General features: G+C 41.8%; 1 protein-coding gene across 5 annotated transcripts in view; it reads right to left on the bottom strand.

Annotated features, from left to right (window-relative positions):
• Positions 1-19151, bottom strand: part of STARD9 (StAR related lipid transfer domain containing 9) — a 108332-nt gene extending 89181 nt beyond the window's left edge. For 4 of the 5 annotated variants that reach the window (XM_074365967.1, XM_045524282.2, XM_074365970.1 and 1 more), the window contains exons 1-3: positions 18955-19151; positions 14123-14192; positions 12243-12359 (exon numbers count right to left, since the gene is read on the bottom strand). In XM_074365967.1, coding sequence (XP_074222068.1) covers positions 12243-12359; positions 14123-14192; positions 18955-19001 — 234 coding nt within the window. In that variant the 5' untranslated portion in view covers positions 19002-19151. Of the gene's footprint in view, positions 1-12242; positions 12360-14122; positions 14193-18648; positions 18705-18954 lie in introns of those variants that run through there. The other variant, XM_074365969.1, reaches the window with a different exon arrangement.
• Positions 19152-20739: the final 1588 nt, after the last annotated feature.

Raw genomic sequence — 20739 nt, 5'->3', positions numbered from 1 at the left:
GTCACTGTACCAGAAAACCTAAGGTTAGCTTCCATATCTACTAGGAGTCTGGAGCAGCTCAGAGGTGGAATGGGAGAGTCTGGCCTCCTGGAACACCTGGAGAGACAGGCACTGTGACTACATCCTCTTAGCGTCACCCTGAGCTGGCACCTAATCCACTCAAACACTTCTCCTATATTCTTGCCCTACAGTTTCTGCTTATGCCTTTCCATCTGACTAAATGACCTCCCTTGAACTCATTTAAAGCAACCTTGGGAGAGTGTGTTATTCCTCTGGATTCCTGAAGTACTTAATGTAAGCACCATTCATTTAACACTTGAATGCTTGGTATTGTTTATTATTTTTATTTTAAAAATTATTTATAAATAAATATAAATATTGTATTTTCAATAATAATAATTACTATTCCCAACAGGACTGTAAGCTTTCTGAGGGCAGGGATCACATCTTACACCACTCCACATTCCCAGCACTCAACACCACTGTGTTGTAGATGACAGCTGCCTTCTAAATGCTCACTGAATGAATGAATGAAATGTGTTAGGAAATGTAGGGTATTCAAAGATGGATGAGGCCTAGTCTGACTTCAAGGGTCACTCAGTCTAATAAAAAAAAAGTTATGTACCCAAAGAGCATTAATTTTAGTTAATATGCAGAGTGTCACAAGAAAGTAACAAGATACCATGAGGCTCTAAGGGACAGTGACAACTTCAAAGAGGAAGTACCCTTTTAACTGGTTATTGAAGAACAAGCAGCACTGAATGGCAGAAGCAGGGAGGTGAGATAGTTTAGAAAAAGGAGCCAGCATGAGCAAAAGCAGAGAAGCACATGGCCTTCTGGAGAAGAGCAAAAACCAAAGTAACCAGGATATTATTAACCAGGAGAAAGACATGAGAAGGTACTTGCCCAGCCCAACATTAAAAAGTAGTAAAATAGAGGAAAGTAGTAAAACAGTGGTAGAGTGTGGGCTTAGCATGCACAAGGTCCTGGGTTCAATCCCCAGTACTTCCATCAAAAATAAATAAATGAATACATAAATAAATAAACAAATCTAATTAGCTCCTCTCCCTCAAAAAATAAAGGTATAAAAAAATTAAAGTTAAAAAAAATTTTTAAATAAAAATAGTAAGACAGTATGGTATATGTTTTCATGAATATTTGAAAACAGTGTGCTTCTGGCACAAGAATACAAACAGATCAATGAAACAAAAGTTTTAAAGGAGACCCCAAGTATTTACAGGAATTAAATAAATGATAAAAGTGCGTTTTTCCTATCAGTGGAGAAAAGATGGGTGCTCAATAAATGGTAATGAGACTAGCGGCTAGCTATCTGGGGGAAAAAAAGCTGAAGCTCCACCTCATGTCTTACATCAAAAAATTCAAATGAATCAAATATTTAAATCCTAAGATGATAAATCAATTAGCATGCCAGAAAAAAAAATAGCAAATACTCATATTCCCAGAATGAAAGGCCTTTCTAAGCTTAACACACTAGGAAGCCATAGAGAAAGGTCAATAAATTTGACTACATTTAAACACACACACACACACACACACATCATGGAAAAAATTACCATATGACATAGCAATTAATTTTCTTAATATTCTAACTGCTCTTAAAAATAAGAAAAGATGAACAATATGGTAGAAAAATGGGGAAAATACATGAACACATAATTCACAGAGAAGAAAAGATACAAATGGCCAAGAAACATAAAAAGATGCTCAATCTCAGTTATAAAAAAAGAAAAGCCAAAAATAAGACACTATTTCTACCTATCAGAGAGGTAAAGATTAAAGACTGATAACACCTAGTGTTGACAAGGGATGTGGTAAAATATTCTGATACACTATTGTTAAGGGTGTAAATTGATACAATCTTTTTGGAAGGCAATTAGACAAATATCTATTAAAATTTAAAATGATACATACTCTCTAAACATGCAGCTGCACTTGGAGCAATTTACCTCACAATTACACTTGCAAAAATACAAAGGTGCTCACTCTTGTATTAGAGAATAACAGAAATATATTATATATTATACAACAGCATAATTACATAATTATGGAATTACAATTATAATATATAAGGACACATCATAGTATATATTTAGCTGGAAATGGCCTGTCTATCACTAGAAAACTTGTTAAACTGCTATCTTTGTACAAGGGAATTCTATGTAGCGTTAAAACAATGAGGTGGAACTATAGGTACTACAAATAAATTAGGGCTAAGATAAATTGAGTAGAATAAAGCAAGTTGAAAAATAGTATGTACAGTGTAAGCCCCTTCGTATTTTTTTTTAAAGATACATACTATATGCTTACTTATGTTTGGAGAATGTCTGAAAGGATACCAAGGAAACTGCAGACAGTGGTTTTGCCCCTAGAGAACGAGACTGGTGAGGAGGCATGGAGGGGGAGGCATTTTCACTTTTTATATTATATCCTTCTGTACTGTGTGAATATTTTCCAATTAGCTTGTATGGCCTTTATAGCAAAATATTTTAATAAACTAATTTGCTGACACGTTTTTATGTAGTTGTCTGCTTTCTGCTGAGCATAGAACTAGAGAGAAATGAGTCCCATTGCTTTCCCCACCCTCTCTGAACTCTTTTTAGAACACTGCACTTAGAAGGGGCCTTTTGTTGGTCAGCTGGACTGGCTCCCCCAAACAGAGGACCATTGAAAGGTGCTGAGAGGGAACTTGGACACAGGCTTATTGTGCAAGTATGTGGGAGAGAATTTAGCACCTGGCGATGTGGACCAGGTGGCTTCCTCTGGAGAAGCCTACTGTTATCAGTCTGCCTATGCACACTTGTCCCGCTGTGGTGGACACAAAGACCTTTTGTTCAAAGGGCTGCTCTTTACTTTATATCCTCCTGTTCAGATGATTTTGCAAATCAGTTTTTCCAAAGACTGTCAAAGTGATCATCTCCACCATTACACCTCTCTTCTTCAAGTAAATAACTGACAATCCTTTAAAACCCAGGCCAAATTCAAGTGTAAAGGGAGTGGAGTATAGGGCAACTTCTCAGCATAGCAGATGCAAGCAAGAAAACGTCTGGAAGACGTCAAGGACAACTGTCTTAGGACCTCTATCTATATTTATGCTCAGGCTGCCCCAGGTCTCCAGCTGACTATCAAGCATTGGGGATGCCTCCCCTACAGATAACCTCTCTCTCCAGCCTAAATCTCAAGGACTCAAGATACCACCAGAAATATCTGTTACCCTTGGCTCACAGAAGAGAAAAAGAATCCAAACAAGTTTTTGCATTTTGAGATTTCTCCAGTTTCTGTTCATTTTTGTGCATTCAGCACCAACAGAAAGCATTGTGTCAAGGATCTCTGTTCTTCAGATTTTTCTGAGTCTAAAAGTTAATCTTTAAAGATTTATAATCAAATTTCTAGAGAGGAGAAAAATGAGTTAGTTGAAGCCAAAAGAATGACCTTATTTCTTTAAAATCCAGCCGATGGTCATGCTTATGGAGTTGAGCAGCTGTGCTATTGGCAGAGGGAACGTACTGAAATGAAACACTCATGGTAATCTCCCTTCCCCCACTCATGCCTGCAGATCCCCATCCAAGTATTGCACAAAAAGGCTTTCTCTTATAAACTTCTCGCCCCTCTACTTCTGTCTCCATCTTGGTTGGGAAGAAATAGCGCTAGTAATGGAATGTACACAGCTCTGCAACTATTCATGAGAAAATGCTTTGACGCCCACGTGCTCCCCAGTTCCCTAGCACATACATGCATTAGGGAAAGGGATGTACAGAGAAACTCAAAGATGTCTGTGGTTCTCTAACTTAGGCAAACTGCCTTCTCAAAACAGGCAGCAAGATTCAAGAAGGCAGAGTCCTAATCTGCCTGTCATCCACTGAAGCATAAATTGAATTGTCAACCCAATAACCATTAATTATCATTTAAGATTTGCAGCAGTGGAAATACAGAAATAAACAGAGCTGTGTTTGGTAAAGCATTTGAGAGCTTGAATTTTGGAATCACACAATCAAAGCTGGTTCCATCACTTGGTTGTGTGGCCTACTCAACCTATCTGAGCCTGTTCCTATACCTAAGTTGGAGATAATATCCACTACAAAAAGTGATGTATAATCCTAACCCCTGTCAACCCTCAAATTCCTTCTCACTTTAGTTTCTTCTCATGTTCCCCCTCCTCTTGCTTCTCCAAGGTCCCACCTCAGTTTCAGTAGCTCTTTCACAGTCTTTCCTCTTCTCCAGAGCCTTCATTCACACTCCCAAGTCAGGACATACAACAGAAGGGAGGGTAATATTCCTCTCCACCTCACCCTTTCTGAGGCAGGAGGTAATAGATCATTTGTCTTCATCTTATAATGGGTTGTGGTCCCCACACAGAAATGCTACTTCTGTGGCAGCATTTTAACTAGTCACCGCCCGGTCACATTAGATAAGCCGTAATAACAGTAAAAGGCATTCAACATTTCCCCACACTACCAGATGGCAATAGTGCAATTTTTTCATCTTGATGGAGTACAGAGTCAGTGATAGGTCCAGTCTCAAGAACAAGCTCTTTCCTTGGGATTCAGCCAAGCGGCACACTTCCTGTCATGCAGGAAGCTCTGTATTGCAGTTCATGGCCCCGTCATTAGAATAAGCAACAAGCACTTCCCTGCAACGTCAAGCACAATTCTGGGCTGGCCAAAAAGAAAGGAAAAAAAATTCTGTAACTGTTATTTTTGTCTCTTGAGGCCTTCATCTTTAAAGTGAGTGTCTTAAATGGTCTCCAGCATTTCTTTTAACATCAGTATTCTGGAATTCTAAAGTCAAACTAGTTAGCTACCACATATCAGGATTCAAAATTCCGCACAAGTTGCTCTTCATGTCCTAATTACGTACAATCCTATGCAATTTCATCTGAAAACCTCTATTTTATCCTAATGACAATGAAAATCCTCTATTTTATTCTAATGTTCCATGAACTGTTATAATCATCCTATTCTGTACTTGCACGGCATTATTATCACCTGTCTTCCCGCCCCCCGGAGCAACAGTCCTTCATTAAATAATCACATGCAGAATGCACACGAAGGCTCCTACACTGACCGTGGCTTTCCTCTTGGTTCCTGCAGTCAGTCCTTTAATCATTTTTAGGTGTGTGGGCTTCTCCTCTGAAGCCTCTCCAAGTTCCTAACATTCTCAAGCTGAAGTCCAGAACTGGAGAAAATATTCACCAAAAAATCTCTCTCTCTCTCCCTGCCTCCCTCCCTCCCTCTCCCCCTTTCTCTCTCTCTCACACACACACACCCCTTCCTTCACCCCCTACCAGGGCTCTTCCAGGGTAGGCAATGGATGTTCTGTGTGTTGCTGTTCAGTGTACTGTGGAGATGAAACAATGTTAAAACAACAACAAGCACAAAAACATTGCTGCTATCATTTCAGTTTTGGATTCAGCAGTTGTAGGGAGGAAATCTCCTGCTCATTCACGGGATTTTTTTATCTGGAAAAGCCACAAGCGTTTTAGGTACTGTGTTTTAGCCAAAGAACAGAGCATTTTAAAACAAAGATTCCCTTGAGACTAGGAGCAACTGCTTTCCACAAAGGGCTGGTGACTTTTTGTTCCTGACGCGCTTTCTGTTGACTCAGTCTGCACTTGTTTTGGCAGCCAGTTACAGCCCTTGGTGGGTAAAGCTGAACTAATGCTCCTCATGGAAAGTTTTACAAACACACAATCACCCAAACACAATATGCTTGAGCAGAGGACTCCTGCTCCAACAGATGTTCCTGACCAGGAGGAAGGGAGGGTAGTTAATTTTCCAAGGGGAGCACACTAATCCCAGAAGGGATCACAACCAGATTCAAAGAACAGATTTTCAAATCTAGCTCAACTCTTAGAAAGAAGCATGGGTCTCCCTTCCCTCGTACCCTGTGATACTGTGTGTGATAGTGGTAATCACAACAGGGACCCAAGCCACAGCACTTGTGACCTCCCTTACTCAACTCCTTGTTGCCAAGCTTGGGGCTGAGCACTTTATATCATTAATTTGTTTCCTCCTCACAGTAACTCAAGTTGAAGAAACTAGTACTCAGAGAGGTTAAGTAACTTGTCCAAAGGAAGACAGCTCGTAAGTGGTGGTGCCTGAATTCAAATCCAGGTCTAACTTCAGAGAAGAAGCCAATTAACTTTAATACAGATTCAAGCCAGATAAAATGTAGGTCAACTTTTATGAAAAGCCTTGACTGCAAGTCCAAAGATTAAAGACTAAAAACATAGCTTAGACCAAAAACGACCTGCCTTAAGAAATACACTCCAGGGTCATGAGGTAATGTACAAGACGGGGGTGTTATCCCTGCCCGTCCCCATTCACTATAACCTTTTTTCTCTCCTCCTCTTTCTCCTTCATCCTCTCTCCTCTTCCTCAATTTTCATCTCTTCCTTTTCCTATTGCCCCCTTTTCTTTTTTCTTTTTTACAGTATAATGCAGTAAAGAATACTTTGCATTCAAATGATCCTGTGTTCAAACCTAAGACTCATTTTTTTATTGTGTGACTTTGGGCAGATCAGCCAAATTTCCTCAACTACAAAAGGATAAAATCTACCTTTCAGGCTATTGGAGGGATTAAATCAGATAATGTGAATAAAGAGATGACCAGATCACTAGTCGACTAAATGGGATTTGTTTAACTTCGAGAGTCAGTGAGGCTTGGTGGAAATGGCACACAACTGAGAGGTGGACAGTCTTGGGTTTGAATCCCTGCTTCAGCACTCACTGGCTAAGGGACTCAGGCAAGTCTTGTAACCTTTCTGTGCCTCGGTTTCCTTATCTATCAAAGAAAGTAAATAATTCAGGTTTAACAGATTTGGGGAGACAATAAAATGAAATGATACACTTTCAGAGTCTATAGATATTCAACAAGGAAGCTGCCTCTCAGTAGGACTTACAATAGCTGACTTGTTCTCTAGAGGCTCATGTCTGTTTAAAACAGGACCCATTTGCTCAAGTGTGTCACTACTAAGGACTGGGAAGTGCTAAAGCACTAAGAAATTTTAATCTTTATCATATCTTCTGAGTCTGTAAAATAAACAGAAAGAGAGGGAAGTTAAATGGTACACTGCAATGCAAAGGCCACCACAGGAAGCATGGGTCCTGTCCTGCTCGGGCCTTACCTGCCTGTATGTACTAACCGACGTAAGGTACTCGCTGTATCCGGAACATGTGGGGCTTGGCCTAGATGAGTAGGCAGTGTCTGGAAAGATTTTTGATTTTCACGATTGGGACTGCTACTGGCATCCAGTAGGTAGAGGCCCAGATGCTGTTAAACATCCTACAGTGCCCAGGACAGACCTCCCACAACAAAGAATTATCCAACCAAAACATCAAGAGTGCTGAGGTTGAGAAACCGTGGCCTAGGTGACTGCTAAGTTCCCTCCAAGCTCTAACATTCAAAGAGACTATGAGGAGGAGGCAGCGCCAACACTGAATAGATGACTTCTTGTTGACATCTATCATGCAATGGCTTATGACATTGCTCAAAATCTCCCTAAGGCCAGCACAGAAAGTTTTCCCTCAGATATTTGGATATTCTGAAATCAGCGATGTACTTCTGAGGGTGATGACAGTCCTTCCTTCACAAAAGGAAGAAACCCAGGGATGAAGGAGGCACAGTCCTCCAGGGACTTGGGCTTTCACTCTCTGCAGTTAGAATCAGTGCTTCCAATGACTGGGACATTGTGCTATACACGCCAGAGATTGACACACTGTAACTGACCATACTTCTATTAAAAAAAAAAAGGAATCAGTACTTCCAAAGCCATGAGATTCCTTTGGGTCAAGAAAATGATTTAAATAAGTCTGAATCAAGGTTGGAATACGACATGATACACATAACAGCGGAGGTGAATCTCAAATATATCACATCAAGAGAAATAAGCAAGACTCAAAAGTCTACATACAGTTTTATTACATTTATATAACATTATGGAACAGACAAAACTGTAAGGACAGAAAATAGATCAGCAGTTGCCAGGAGCTGGGGGTAAGGAGAAGAGTTTGACTACTAAGGAACATGAAGGAATTTGGGGGATGATACACCGTCCTATATACTGATTGTAGCACAAGCTACACAACTGGGTGCATTTGTCCAAACTCACAGAACTGCACACTGTACACTACATGGTGAATTTCACTGTCTCTAAATTTTACTTCCTTAAGACTGGCCCCTCTCCCCTCACCCCCTGAAATATGATCACAAATGCAGTAGAGAGGATTGCTATACTTTGGGAGAGGATGAACTGGATGACATCTAAACTCGTTCCCTCCCCACGATCTATGATTTTATGACAATCTGCCTCTCCTACCCCTGGTGACCTCAGAGCCATAACGATTAGGGTTAAGTCAGGGCTCCAACTGCTGTGTCAAAGTGGTCAGTCCCTCCAACCAAATCATGTGAATATGAGTTCTGCCTCCATCCTGGGACCTCTGGCCTTAATCCTGCCTCTGACAGAGATTCCTTTCCTTCCCTCTCCTATCCAGACTCCCCTTAGGACTGATGAGGGCCTTAGACAATTAATAAACAAGCCAGAACAAACCTCAGGACACACTGGTTTTATCTCTCCGCACAGGCTTCCTGTCCAAATCCCATTTGATCTTTCCACCGAACTTCAAATCAGGCAATAGAAGAATAATCTTATTTATGAGTTCCCCTCCTCTATGGGCTTCTGGGCTTCCACTGGATTATTCTATACACTGAAGCTACATAAATGTAAAATGTGAGCCTCACACCAAAATCACACCCAAGCTTGTTGGTATATAACTAGATACAGATATATAGTTTTGTTTTGTTTACACACACTTCCCAGATTACTGATCTATCAAATGTTACACAAAGTAGTTAACGATACACAGAACAGCCCTAGGTGTGCTATGGCCAGGGAGGACTGAAATAGCCATCAAAATGCTCACACTTTCTGCTAAAAGAAAGGACACTGTCTTCTATGCCATAAATGGAGTCACAACTGTGAACTGCTCTAGGAGTCCTGTCCTCTTATCTGAGAGTCAGTTCCTTTCCTGGCTCTTCTTGGAGGATCTCAGTGGAACAGTACAAACAACAGTAACCAGCTATCTCACACCCGCTTGAGTGTGGGATAAAAGACAAGCCTGGACCTGCCAGGGCCCTCCTAATTCCAAAGGACACAGAGACTTTGTAGGGAACATGTAATGCCCACACTGCCCTTTTCTGCTGAGCATTTACAGCAAACACATTGTGGCTACAAAAGTGTGGTGCTCATATTATAAGAGAAAGGACCCACATGTGGGAAACAACAAATCTCACAGTGGTCTAGGGTATCGTTTCCACATGTTCCTCTCAAAAGGGAAGGATGGGGAATTCCATGGTTCAGAACTATACACCATCTTCAAAGTCTGCATCAGCAGAGAATCAGTACAAGCATACCTCAGAGATATTACCAGTCCAGATCAACACGATATAGCAAATAATCATGACAAAGCAAGTCATATGAAGTTTTTGATTTCCTAGTGCATACAGAAGTTATGTTTCCATATACTGTAGTCTACTAAGTGTGTGACAGCATTATGTCTAAAGAACAATGTACATACCTTAATTTAAAAATTCTTTATTACTAAAAGAAAGCATGTAAATCAATGAAGCTAGAACACTTCCTTATACCATACACAAAAATCAACTCAAAATGGATCAAAGACTTAAACATAAGAAAAGATACAATAAACCTCCTAGAAGAAAATATAGGCAAAATATTATGTGACATACATCTCAAAAATGTTCTCCTAGGGCAGTCTACCCAAGCAATAGAAATAAAAGCAAGAATAAACAAATTGGACCTAATTAAACTTACAAGCTTCTGCACAGCAAAGGAAACCATAAGTAAAACAAAACAACAACCTACGGAATGGGAGAAAATTTTTGCAAATGAAACCGACAAAGGCTTGATCTCCAGAATGTATAAGCAGCTCATATGACTTAATAACAACAACAACAAAAAAACCCAATCCAAAAATGGGCAAAAGACCTAAACAAGCAATACTCCAAGGAAGAAATACAAATGATCAACAGGCACATGAAAAAATGCTCAATATCACTAATTATCAGAGAAATGCAAATCAAAACTATGATGAGGTATCACCTCACACCATTCTGGCCATCATTCAAAAGTCCACAAATGACAAATGCTGGAGAGGCTGTGGAGAAAAGGGAACCCTCCTACACTGCTGGTGGGAATGCAGTTTGGTGCAGCCACTGTGGAAAACAGTATGGAGATTCCTCAAAAGACTAGGAATAGACTTACCATATGACCCAGGAATCTGGCTCCTGGGCATATATCCAGAAGGAACCCTACTTCAAAAAGACACCTGCACCCCAATGTTTATAGAAGCACTATTTACAATAGCCAAGACATGGAAACAGCCTAAATGTCCATTGACAGATGACTGGATAAAGAAGCTGTGGTATATTTATACAATGGAATACTATTCAACCATAAAAACGACAACATAACATCATTTGCAGCAACATGGATGTCCCTGGAGAATGTCATTCTAAGTGAAGTAAGCCAGAAAGAGAAAGAAAAATACCATATGAGATTGCTCATATGTGGAATCTTAAAAAAATAAAAAAAAAGAAAAGAACACAAATACAAAACAGAAACAGACTCATAGACATAGAATATAAACTTGTGGTTGCCAAGGGGGCGGAGGGTGGGAAGAGACAGACTGGGATTTCAAAATTTGTAGATACTGACAGGTAGATGTAGAAGAGAAAAACAAGATTATATTGTATAGCACAGGGAAATATCTACAAGATCTTGTGGTAGCTCACAGCAAAAAAAAAAAAAATGTGACAATGAATATATGTATGTTCATGTATAACTGAAAATTGTGCTGTACCCTGGAATTTGATACAACATTGTAACATGACTATAACTCAATAAAAAAGGAAAAAAATTCTTTATTACTAAAAAATGCTAACCATCATCTGAGCCTTCAACAAGTAACATCAAAGATCACTGATCACAGATCACCATAATAAATATAACAATGAAGTTTTAAATATTACGAGAATTACCAAAATGTGATACAGAGACATGAAGCGAATAAATGCTGTGAAAAATGGCATGGCTAGACTTGCTCGATGCACACTTGCCATAAACCTTCAATTTATAAAAAATGCAGTATCTATGAAGTTTAAAAAAATAAGGTATGCCTATGCTGTCCTCTAAATCACTCAAACTTGGTAACATTGTTTCTTTGGCATAATCAGGAAACACTTCACAAAAGACTAAAATACTTAGCAGAAAATATACTTTGGTTTTTTATTCAAGGGTATATAGACTGATAGGCAATGGTTGTCTAGGGTTCGCCCCCAAATATTTCCATTTCCAATGCTATTTTCTAAGGACATATTCCTCTAATATTTTCTTTCACATGTAAGGAAGAGCATATGAAAAGCCACAAAAGGCCAAACAAATGATTTTTCTAATTTTAGAGAGGAACCTGGTGGCTGCTGGGATAAGGGCTACCATCCATGGTCACAGAATTGAATGAGGCAAGGCTTGCTGGCCATCATGGGCACTAAATGCATGACCTTTGACAGTGCTCCAATCAGGACAGTGCTGCTGCTTCTGATAAATAGAGAGAAGTCCTGCAGACCCATCTGGTCAGACCTGCCGCCTTAGAAACTTGTGGGAGAGATGAGTGGCAGGAAGGGTGACCAGCAGTGTTAGCCAGTAAAGCCTTGGCTGATCCTCAAAATCCTCAAATCAAAATATGCCTCTTACATACATTGTGGGCTGGCCGACTAGTTGTCCAGCCCTTTGCACTCAGCCCAGGGGCACAAGCACAAGCCTGAGGCTGTTAAGAAAAGATCAGCCTCAAAGAACTCTGGGCCCTTCTGCTGCATACAACAGAAGGCCAGGTTTGAGGTGAGCCCATTCCCCTACCACTGGAGCAGAACATCACCTGAACTAACTCAGGGTCATACAAATTAGGCTGAGGCCTAAGCCTAAATGGACCCAAGCCAATTTCTGGGCCCTGGAAAAGCAGTCTTTTCCTATCTCCTCTGCTCTTTCTGCAACTGATGCCTCTGACCACCGTTTCTCAGATTAAAACATCATTTGTTTCTGACCAAACTAGCATAAGTAAGAAATAGCCAGGGCTCAGATTCCATGTTAATTTCCCAATAATTATCCAGTTATAAAGACCCGGCGAGAGTGAAGGAAATAATGACATTACCACATCCTGAGATGCATACTGGGGGTCCTCCGGGTTGACTGACCAGTAGCAGTAATCAAAGCCAAATGCCACAACCTTCTCCCGGGAGTCGCCAAAGCCATCGAGTCGACCGTCCACCTAAAATCAAACATAGGATCCAGTGTCTTCTCTGCTATAATATAAGAATCTGGCCAGTGGTAACTGATTCCTCTCTGCTGAAGCTAGAGAGACCTGGACTGGTCATGAGAATAGTTATGATATCTACCTAAAAAAGAAAAAAAAAGTAACCTTTGTCTTTGTTAGGTAGAGTGAAGCCTCAGAGAAGTAAATTTGTCTGTCACACTATCACTTATCTACCTACTCACAAATCAACTCCCTGAGGCATAAAACAGTTTGAGAGAAAAAGCCTTTCTTACCATTATCATTTCTTCTCTATGTATTTCTGTAGAGGACACTGGAAATGCATGAGTAAGTCAGCCCCTGGGCCTGACAGGCTCTATCAACCTAAAGCTGTCACAGAGGTCCCTGGGGAATCCACCCCAAGTGAATTAGAAAGCATGTTGGACAGAAGAGGTGGGACCACTCCAACTGCCCAAGGTAGACAAGGGTTGAGCTAGAACTTAGAACTGTACTGACCTCCAGGTACTGGGGAGAATGGCATTATTCACAGAAATGCCTGTCTTACCATTTAAAATTTAAACTCTGGACAGGGATACACAATCCCTTGAACTAGGCACCATAAATTACGGTAGAATGAGGCTGTCAGAATGACTAAGAGATTCCTAGAGGACAACTGACCTCAGGGAAATAAGCAGTCAACAAGGTGTGCAGGGGGCAGATTAGAGTTTGATCTTAGACAGAATTTATTCTTAAGAACCCAAAATATGAGCTTTCAGAACAAAGCAGCTGAAGTGATTAGGCAACAGAGATATAAATAAGAGACAGCAGAGAATGAAAGGCCTTTTGTCCCTAGGGAGCTCCTGTTGAAAGTTTGGCAGGCTCGAATCTCTTTCAGCAGAGAGCTACCAACAAAAGGAAACAGAGCACATCACAGGAGTAACACAGGAGTGGGCATGGCTGGGGGGCCTGGGGTCCCGATAACCCTCAACCTGCAAGTCAGCTTCGTCGGCTCTCAGGAATGCTGAGTACCACCTGCAAGCTGACTGTAACAGCAGTCACACGGCCAGCTTCCCTGTCGCTCTCCACTGCCCAAGGCCCAGAAAGAAAGAAACCCTTCCACTTCCACTGGCCTGGGAAACGGAGGAATGGGATGGAGAAAATTAGCCCTAGCCTGTGGTGAGGGGTAGAGGAGGAAATTCCCAGTGTTTGTCCAATTGTGATCAAAGATCAGTCAGAACTGAGAGAAAATTTGTAGCAAGATTCAGGCTAGTGATTGACTCCTTTCTGGGATCCAAACTCTCTTACCCTGGCCCTCAGTATGGCCAAAATGAATCCTGCATTAGCAGATGCATACTAAAATCCCTAGTAACACTTCTAGATGAAGTGATATCAAATAAGAAGTTTGAGACAAAGTCTAACTGGTGGTCAGGTGAGTTAAATATAAGCACAGATTTCCCCCAGCATGACTTAAGCTGGCCACGGGCCCCATAATACCCCTGGTATTTACTTTCAAAGCAGCTGCTGATCAGTTTCCAAAACAGCTGCACCTTATTTGATAGCACTTGGGCTGCAGCAGCCACATGCCCTGCATTTATTTCCTGCCATATTTTTATATTTGCTTTGTGATTGGTCAAAGCTCTTCCCACAATTCCCCTTGTAAGCCCTTCCCTTTCCCACTCCCCATCTCTAAACACATTCACATACACATCTTCACCCCAGAAGTCACTGTAATAATACCAGATCCTCAGTGGAAAGAAAAAGGAAGACAGTTTCAGGCTTACCTTTAAATTCCTGATTTTTGCCACTTTGCCATCAACTTCCACAATAATTCTTCCCCCTTCTTTGGTCTCCCTAGAAACAATACACAAACCCATATGAGAAAAAAATACTGCTTTTTTTTTTCTTAATCAAGAAAACAGAAGCTGAGACCAGTGCTATTGGGACAAAATGTTTCCCTAGTGCTGTCTCCATAACTTGGGTGGCTGTCTCCATAAATGCTGTAAGCATCATGTCAAGCAGTCCCCTAGCTGGCATGCTTCTCTGGACGTTAGAATTTGGCTTGGCAACAGTGAAGAGTTGCTGTTTCAGGCATTCTCTATGTGCTCAGCATTGTATTACGTACAGTATATACTGTACTTCATCTTATGCAATCCTCCTAACACCCTTTCCTAACACAGCTTTTAATGTATTTACATTTTTACAGATGGAAGATTAAGGCTGAGAGAAATTATGTAACTTATCCAAGGTCAAACAGCTAGCAGTGGCAGAGCTGAAATTTAAACTCAGATCTGTCTGACCACAGAGCCATATGCCTTAGAAATCAGCCCTGGAAACCCTGGAGAGTGTCCTTGGCTCAGGACACAGCATGGCATCACCTCTTACTTTCTCTGAGATTTTGAGCACAGAAAATAATGAAAAAGGTTTTGGAGTCCTCTCTGTTGAGGTCCTGAGAACATATTTCCCAAATCCATTCCTTGCATCTTCTTAAATCAGAAATGAGAGCCAAGATCCTTGAGAATCATCCTATACTGCAGTTATATAGTAATACTGCTAACAACCAGCCGACCCCGACATTCACTTACAAGGGGCTTAATCCAAGTGACCCACACCTGAAGCCCAAAAGGAATGGAATACACTCCATTCTAGATATGACACCATTTTTCACAGTGTAAAGAGCTTTAGCTAAAGTGCTCAAGGCCAGAATGTTAACAGAGGAGAGTTAATTCATTGGCACTTCTTCCACTGCAATGAAAGTTATCAATTAAATTACTCCTGGCCTGGGACCCAAAAGTTGAGTGAGTAATTCAGTTTTTTATCCTTCCTCAGGGTTCCAGGATGTGACCTTGTGGATTTGGGGGTGGCAAAGGGTGCACAGTGAGACAAAAGTATTCAGATTTAAGATTTTTTTTTTAAACCTGTCAATGAGTTTGGGATAAAGCCCTGGATAAAAACATCCCTCTCCCAGGTGATGACATTTCTGTTACTTAAATTTCCTCAGGGTTCTGATGCTCTTTCACATTTCACACTAGACAGTACTAAAGGCAGTAGGGATAGTCTTTGTCCCCGAGATATCATACAACTGTACCCCCTACCCCTGCCCTTGGCTGTCCTAAAAGAAAATCTTTCATCTTTGGTGTTAACATTTTACAAGATAACATTTTTTTCCTCTCTGAATTTTAAAGTAGGTTTTATTATCCCTCCACCCACCATAAAATATGCAGGTTATAGTAAATTTGGATAATAAATAAGAGGGAAAATGCAATAACTTTTTCCATACCTAGTCAATCGAATTCTTTTAAAGTGTGCCCTTTCTTGAGGATTCATTTAGGACTCTTCAGCATAAGCAGCCAAAAACAAAAAAGGTCCTGAAACTGACCTCCTGACAGAAAGATGTGACACTAAAAGTGGGTGAGATGGTGCTCCTCCCCTGCCTGGACCACTGCCATTGGTAACCTGGTGGTTCCAAAGTATTCTAGAATGAAATCAGGGAGAATTAAAGTAGAGCAGAAGATAAAGAAAGGGCACCAACTTCAATAGGGCAGCTGGCTGCACAGAGCTCAATGGAAGTCTACTGGTGCTGCTCCCATTTGCCTCTGGGACCTGAATTCCACCAAGAGGCATTCATTCTGTAGAGTTAAAGGTTTTGCACAAGGATAAATCCTCAATTACATGTTTACTCCCAGGAGAGTGTTTCTCAATGTGTGCTCAACAGACTTTCTTCAACAGAATTACGGGAGATGGGGCTAGTTAATTCGAATGCCTGTTAACAAGTTGCAGCATAAAAAGCTCCCCAGGTATACAGTATCTATACTATAATATGAGAATCACTGTCCTAGAGGGGAAAATAACCAAGCCATTTCCACTTGTTACCTATTCATTTGTAAAACTTGAAATAAAAAAAAAAAAGACAGCTAAGTATAGGGAGGAGTAAAAATAGCTGTTAAAAATTATACAGTTAGCACTTTATTGAACACTCTGTTCTAAGTATTTTAAATGTATCCTTTCATTTAGTCCTCACAAAAACCACTGAGATCGTTATACTCTTTCACAGATTTAAAAAGAACAGCACAGAAAAGGAATATAGTGCATGAAAAGTAACTTTCGACAGGGCAGCGGGAAGTGTTCCAGAGCTTACAGTGCTGGCAAAAAGAGAACATGTTCTCTCAATGATGAATGATTTGGGATAAACAAGGGGCAGCATCTTATAATGAGACATGGACTTTGATTATGGGAAACAACTGTGAGGTAGTAGGGAGAGCATCAAACCATCTCCCATGTTATTTTACTGATGGTCAATTCTAGTCCAACTGAGCAAACAGGCTTTTGCAATCTCAGGAAGGTACGTCTTGGTCTGGTGAATCAAATCTTGGCTCTACCTACTTTTAGACCTTAAACAAGATCAGTTTCTCGGAAGCTTAGACTAGATGACACCTAAGATTTTCTTCCCAAGTACAACATGAGATCCAAAGACTTTGTTAACTGAGTCTGTGCTGATTACTTATTTGAAGGTTGGGACAAACCACATAATCAGAAGATTCCCTAAAGTTCAAATGAGCCTCAGCAAAGATGGTGGAAGTTAACAAACCCTGGAATACAGCTGCATCTCTGCGTGATTCTATGAGAAGAGGGGCGTGGTCCCGACTTCCTAGCTAGGGTCACACTGGATTTATTCATATCTGCTTTTAAATCTGTGCTCCTGAATCTTCAGCATGCAATAATCTGCTCACACCTTGGGGTATCTGCAGTCTTGGCATTCTACTCCTTGCTACTCAAGGTTCTTAACCTGAGCTAAAAATAAGCTTTTGTGCCCTTCTTTTGCCCTCACTTTTAATGATATTGTTATTCTCTACTGTGGTTGCAAATAACAACCCAATTTCAACAGTTTTTTTTTAAATTGAAGTATAGTTGATTAACAATGTTGTGTTAGTTTCAGGTGTACAACAAAGCGATTCAGTAGTATCATTTTTCAGATTTTTTTCCATTGTAGGTTATTACAAGATACTGAATATAGTTCCCTGTGCTATACAGTATATCCCTGTTGTTCATCTATTTTATATATAGCAGTCTGCCATCTGTTAATCCCAAACTCCTAATTTATCCCTCCCTACCCCCTTTCCCCTTTGGTAACCATAAGTTTGTTTCCTACATCTGTGAGTCTATTTCTTCAACAGCATTTCCTTAATCTTCCTAGTTCCCAAGGAGCTGAGAAGTTACTGTTAGGAGTGGTCAAAGTTATTATCCTGAGAACCCTACAAGAGCAGCTTTGCAAAAAGATCTGTCAGAGGCTACCTCTAGGGTAGCATCTATATCTATGAAAATCCCCCAACCCTGAGCCACCACATCCATAAGCTGAAAGACAGGTGTCATAAGCCATGTACCAATCTAAATACAGCAGTTCAAGCACCTGCTGCTTTCTTTCTTTCTGCATCATACTTCTTTTGTTTTTTCCTACCTTCTTTTCAGTTTTGTTTCTTTCCCTCATCTCATTGCTCTCCTCATTATTCTGTCAATTGCATGATTTTTCAAAGCCAATCACCTCCAATCAGGACAACAATCCCTGCTAGTACCAAACTTTGTTATGGGAGACAATGCCTTTTTTTTTTTTTTTTTTTTTGATCCTTCTGCCCAATTTCCAAGCCATCTTATGCCCTGGAAATTTTTGAACCTCCCAAATAGTTCCAATATGTGCCTTCTGTCCTAAACCACATTCTGCCAGCATTATCTCCTACCACTCACCCCCCTCCACACACCCTCTTCTCAAACAACTGAAACTTTTCTATTTCCTAATAAGAGCTTAAGTCCTTTGCTCTCAGTGTTCTTACCGAGTGCTCTTTACATTTGTCAGCAAGCTCTAATAGCTCTTTAAAAGGTTATTGGGTTCAAACACCAACCCTTCTTTGAAGCCTTTCCTAACTTCCCAAACCTATCAGTGGAAACTCAGTGAAGAGAGAAATTATGTAGCTGGAAACTTGATGTCTCAACAGCTGAGAAGTGTAGGATCAGATTCACCTATGAGGAGGAAATGGGCACTGACTACATTGAGGGAAGGGGTTGGAGTAACTTCCCCCTTCTTCACAGTTCTGCTGTCAAGCACAAAATAAAACCACAATCTCTCTGAGCCTCAATTTCCCTCTCACGCCTTACAATCCGCCTTCCTCCACATCTTCGCAGAGAAACCCAGGTGAACGCAGGAACACACAATTCTGCCTCAGTCCTCACAGGTGCTCCCGAACCACCCCGAAGAGACAGGAGACCGCCCATCCCTCCCCCCGCGTGGAGATAACTTTCCCAGCTTTTCTCAGCGTACCCAGGAGAAAGGCTCAACTGGAGCCGCGGTCCTTCAAAACTCCTGCTGTCAGGACTTCAGGGACACAGTTACGGCGCAGCCCATCCCTGCGGCCATCCACGAACCGCTACTCGCCAGGGCACTAAGCGAAAGCTAGACCCGAGCGAGGCCTTGTCCCGCCAGGCCTTTACGGTTTCCGGACGCTGGCCCCTTGGGCCACTTTGTGTCTGATTTCTCCGCGCCAGAATCACTTGAGGGAGAGGCGGGGGCCTCTCCCTCCTCTCTGCTCATTTGACGCCTCAGGCGCCCCCTCCCGCCCAGACTCACCTCTTGCTGAGGGGCCGAACCCTCACGGCCACCCGCACGTTCGCCATCCTTCGGCCACAGCCCAAGCCCGGCAGGTCGGCCCAGCTGCAGCATCCCTGGCCCTGGCCCTGGCCCCAACCCCAAGCCCAGCCGGAGCCCAGCCGGAGGCCGGCCCTACTCCAGCCCAGCGCCGCCTGCCCCACGCGCCTCACAGGACAGCCCCGCCCCTGTAAGCGCAGCTGCCCGGCCCTGGGCGGTGCCTGCCGACCCTCAGCCAATCCTGAGCTCGGTGGGCGGGAGGACGCCCGGCCCGGCCCGCCTCGCTCCGCCCCCGCACCTCACGGGACGGCCCCGCCCATGCGCGCGCTGCTGCGGGCCTGGGCTGTGCCTGCCTAGCGTTGGCCAATCCTGAGCGCAGCGGCCGGGAGGGCGCAGATCCTGGCTGGGTGGGGCCGGCCCCCGCCTGTTAGGAATTAGCTTTTGTTCTCCCACTGTCCGACCGTGCTATAGTCAGGTGAATCTGTTAAATTTGGTTAACGCCAGACAACTTACAAAGTAGTTTGTTGAAAACTTATTCTCTGCGTTCGCCTGAGCTGTCAATTCTGCGGATAAACTTTAGGGGCAGAAATGAAATGGGGAACATTGTCTTTCTTTGAAGACGCACTGCAGTTGAAGGAGTTTAGAGTGCTCACTGGCGAGCTTCTCTAGATTGTGCTGGAACCTCATAGCTAGTCTGAGAGTTTGTAATCGTGGAGGGAGTACTATCAGACAGAATTTGTTCATTAATTAATCCAAGAAATAGCTACTGAGTACCTACCAAGAGTCAAGTACTGTTCTAAAGCCCTGAGAATACAGTCCCGGGCTTCACTGAAATTAGAATCTACAGGGAAGGAATAATAAATACATAAATGTGTAATATGTTGAGTGGTGCTAATTAGGGTAAGGAGATACAGTAATGGTCTCTGTGTGCATATGTGGGGGAAAAGGTGCTATTTATATAGAATCTTCAGGAAAGGCCTCACTGATGACACTTGACTAGGTTTGAATAAACTGTGTGTGTGTTGGGGGAACTTGTAAATATTAATTTATGTATTTAACAAATGTTTTCTAAGTAATCGCCTATTAGGACAGCTTTTGTTCTAAGCACCAGGGACGCAGCACTGGGGAAAAAAGGCAAACCTCTGACCTGTTGCAGTTTGGTGTGAGAAACTTAAAATAAGTAATTAAAACAGTTTAAGTAAAATGTATGTCAGATTAGCTAAAAATAAAGCAGGTAAGGAGGTGAGAAGTGAGTAAAGAGGGTGTTGAAGTTGTAGATGATATGGCCAGAAAAGGCCTCATTGAGAATGTGACACTTGAGAAAAATCTGAATGATGTAAAAGAGTCGTCATGCTGTTACCAGGAAGGGCAATTTCAGACACAGGGAACCAGCTAATGTAAAGGCCAAGAATTTGGAAAAAGCCTAGAGGAACAGCAAGAAAGCCAGTGGGGGCAGAATGGAGTGAGAGAGGGAATCATAGAAGTAGCATGAGGCCGTGGTAAATAAAGCCTTTGGATTTTATTCTAGGTAAACTGGAAAGCTGTTGTAAAGTGTTAAGGAGAAAAGTGAAATTATATGATTTATATTTTTAAAGGATTACTCTAGCCACTGTTCTGAGACTATTCTGCCGAGTGGGGAAGGATGGAAGTGCAAGGACCAGTCAGGAGGCTGTTTTAGTACTCCAGTAGTAGTGGTAGAGTCATGGTGGTGCCTTTGATTTGTGTGTCCTGCAGGTACTAATAGTTTACCTATCCCATCTCCTCTCT

Source organism: Camelus bactrianus, chromosome 6 (assembly GCF_048773025.1).
Source record: "Camelus bactrianus isolate YW-2024 breed Bactrian camel chromosome 6, ASM4877302v1, whole genome shotgun sequence".
Classification (NCBI taxonomy): Eukaryota; Metazoa; Chordata; class Mammalia; order Artiodactyla; family Camelidae; genus Camelus; species Camelus bactrianus.
This window is presented reverse-complemented; position numbering and strand designations above follow the sequence as displayed.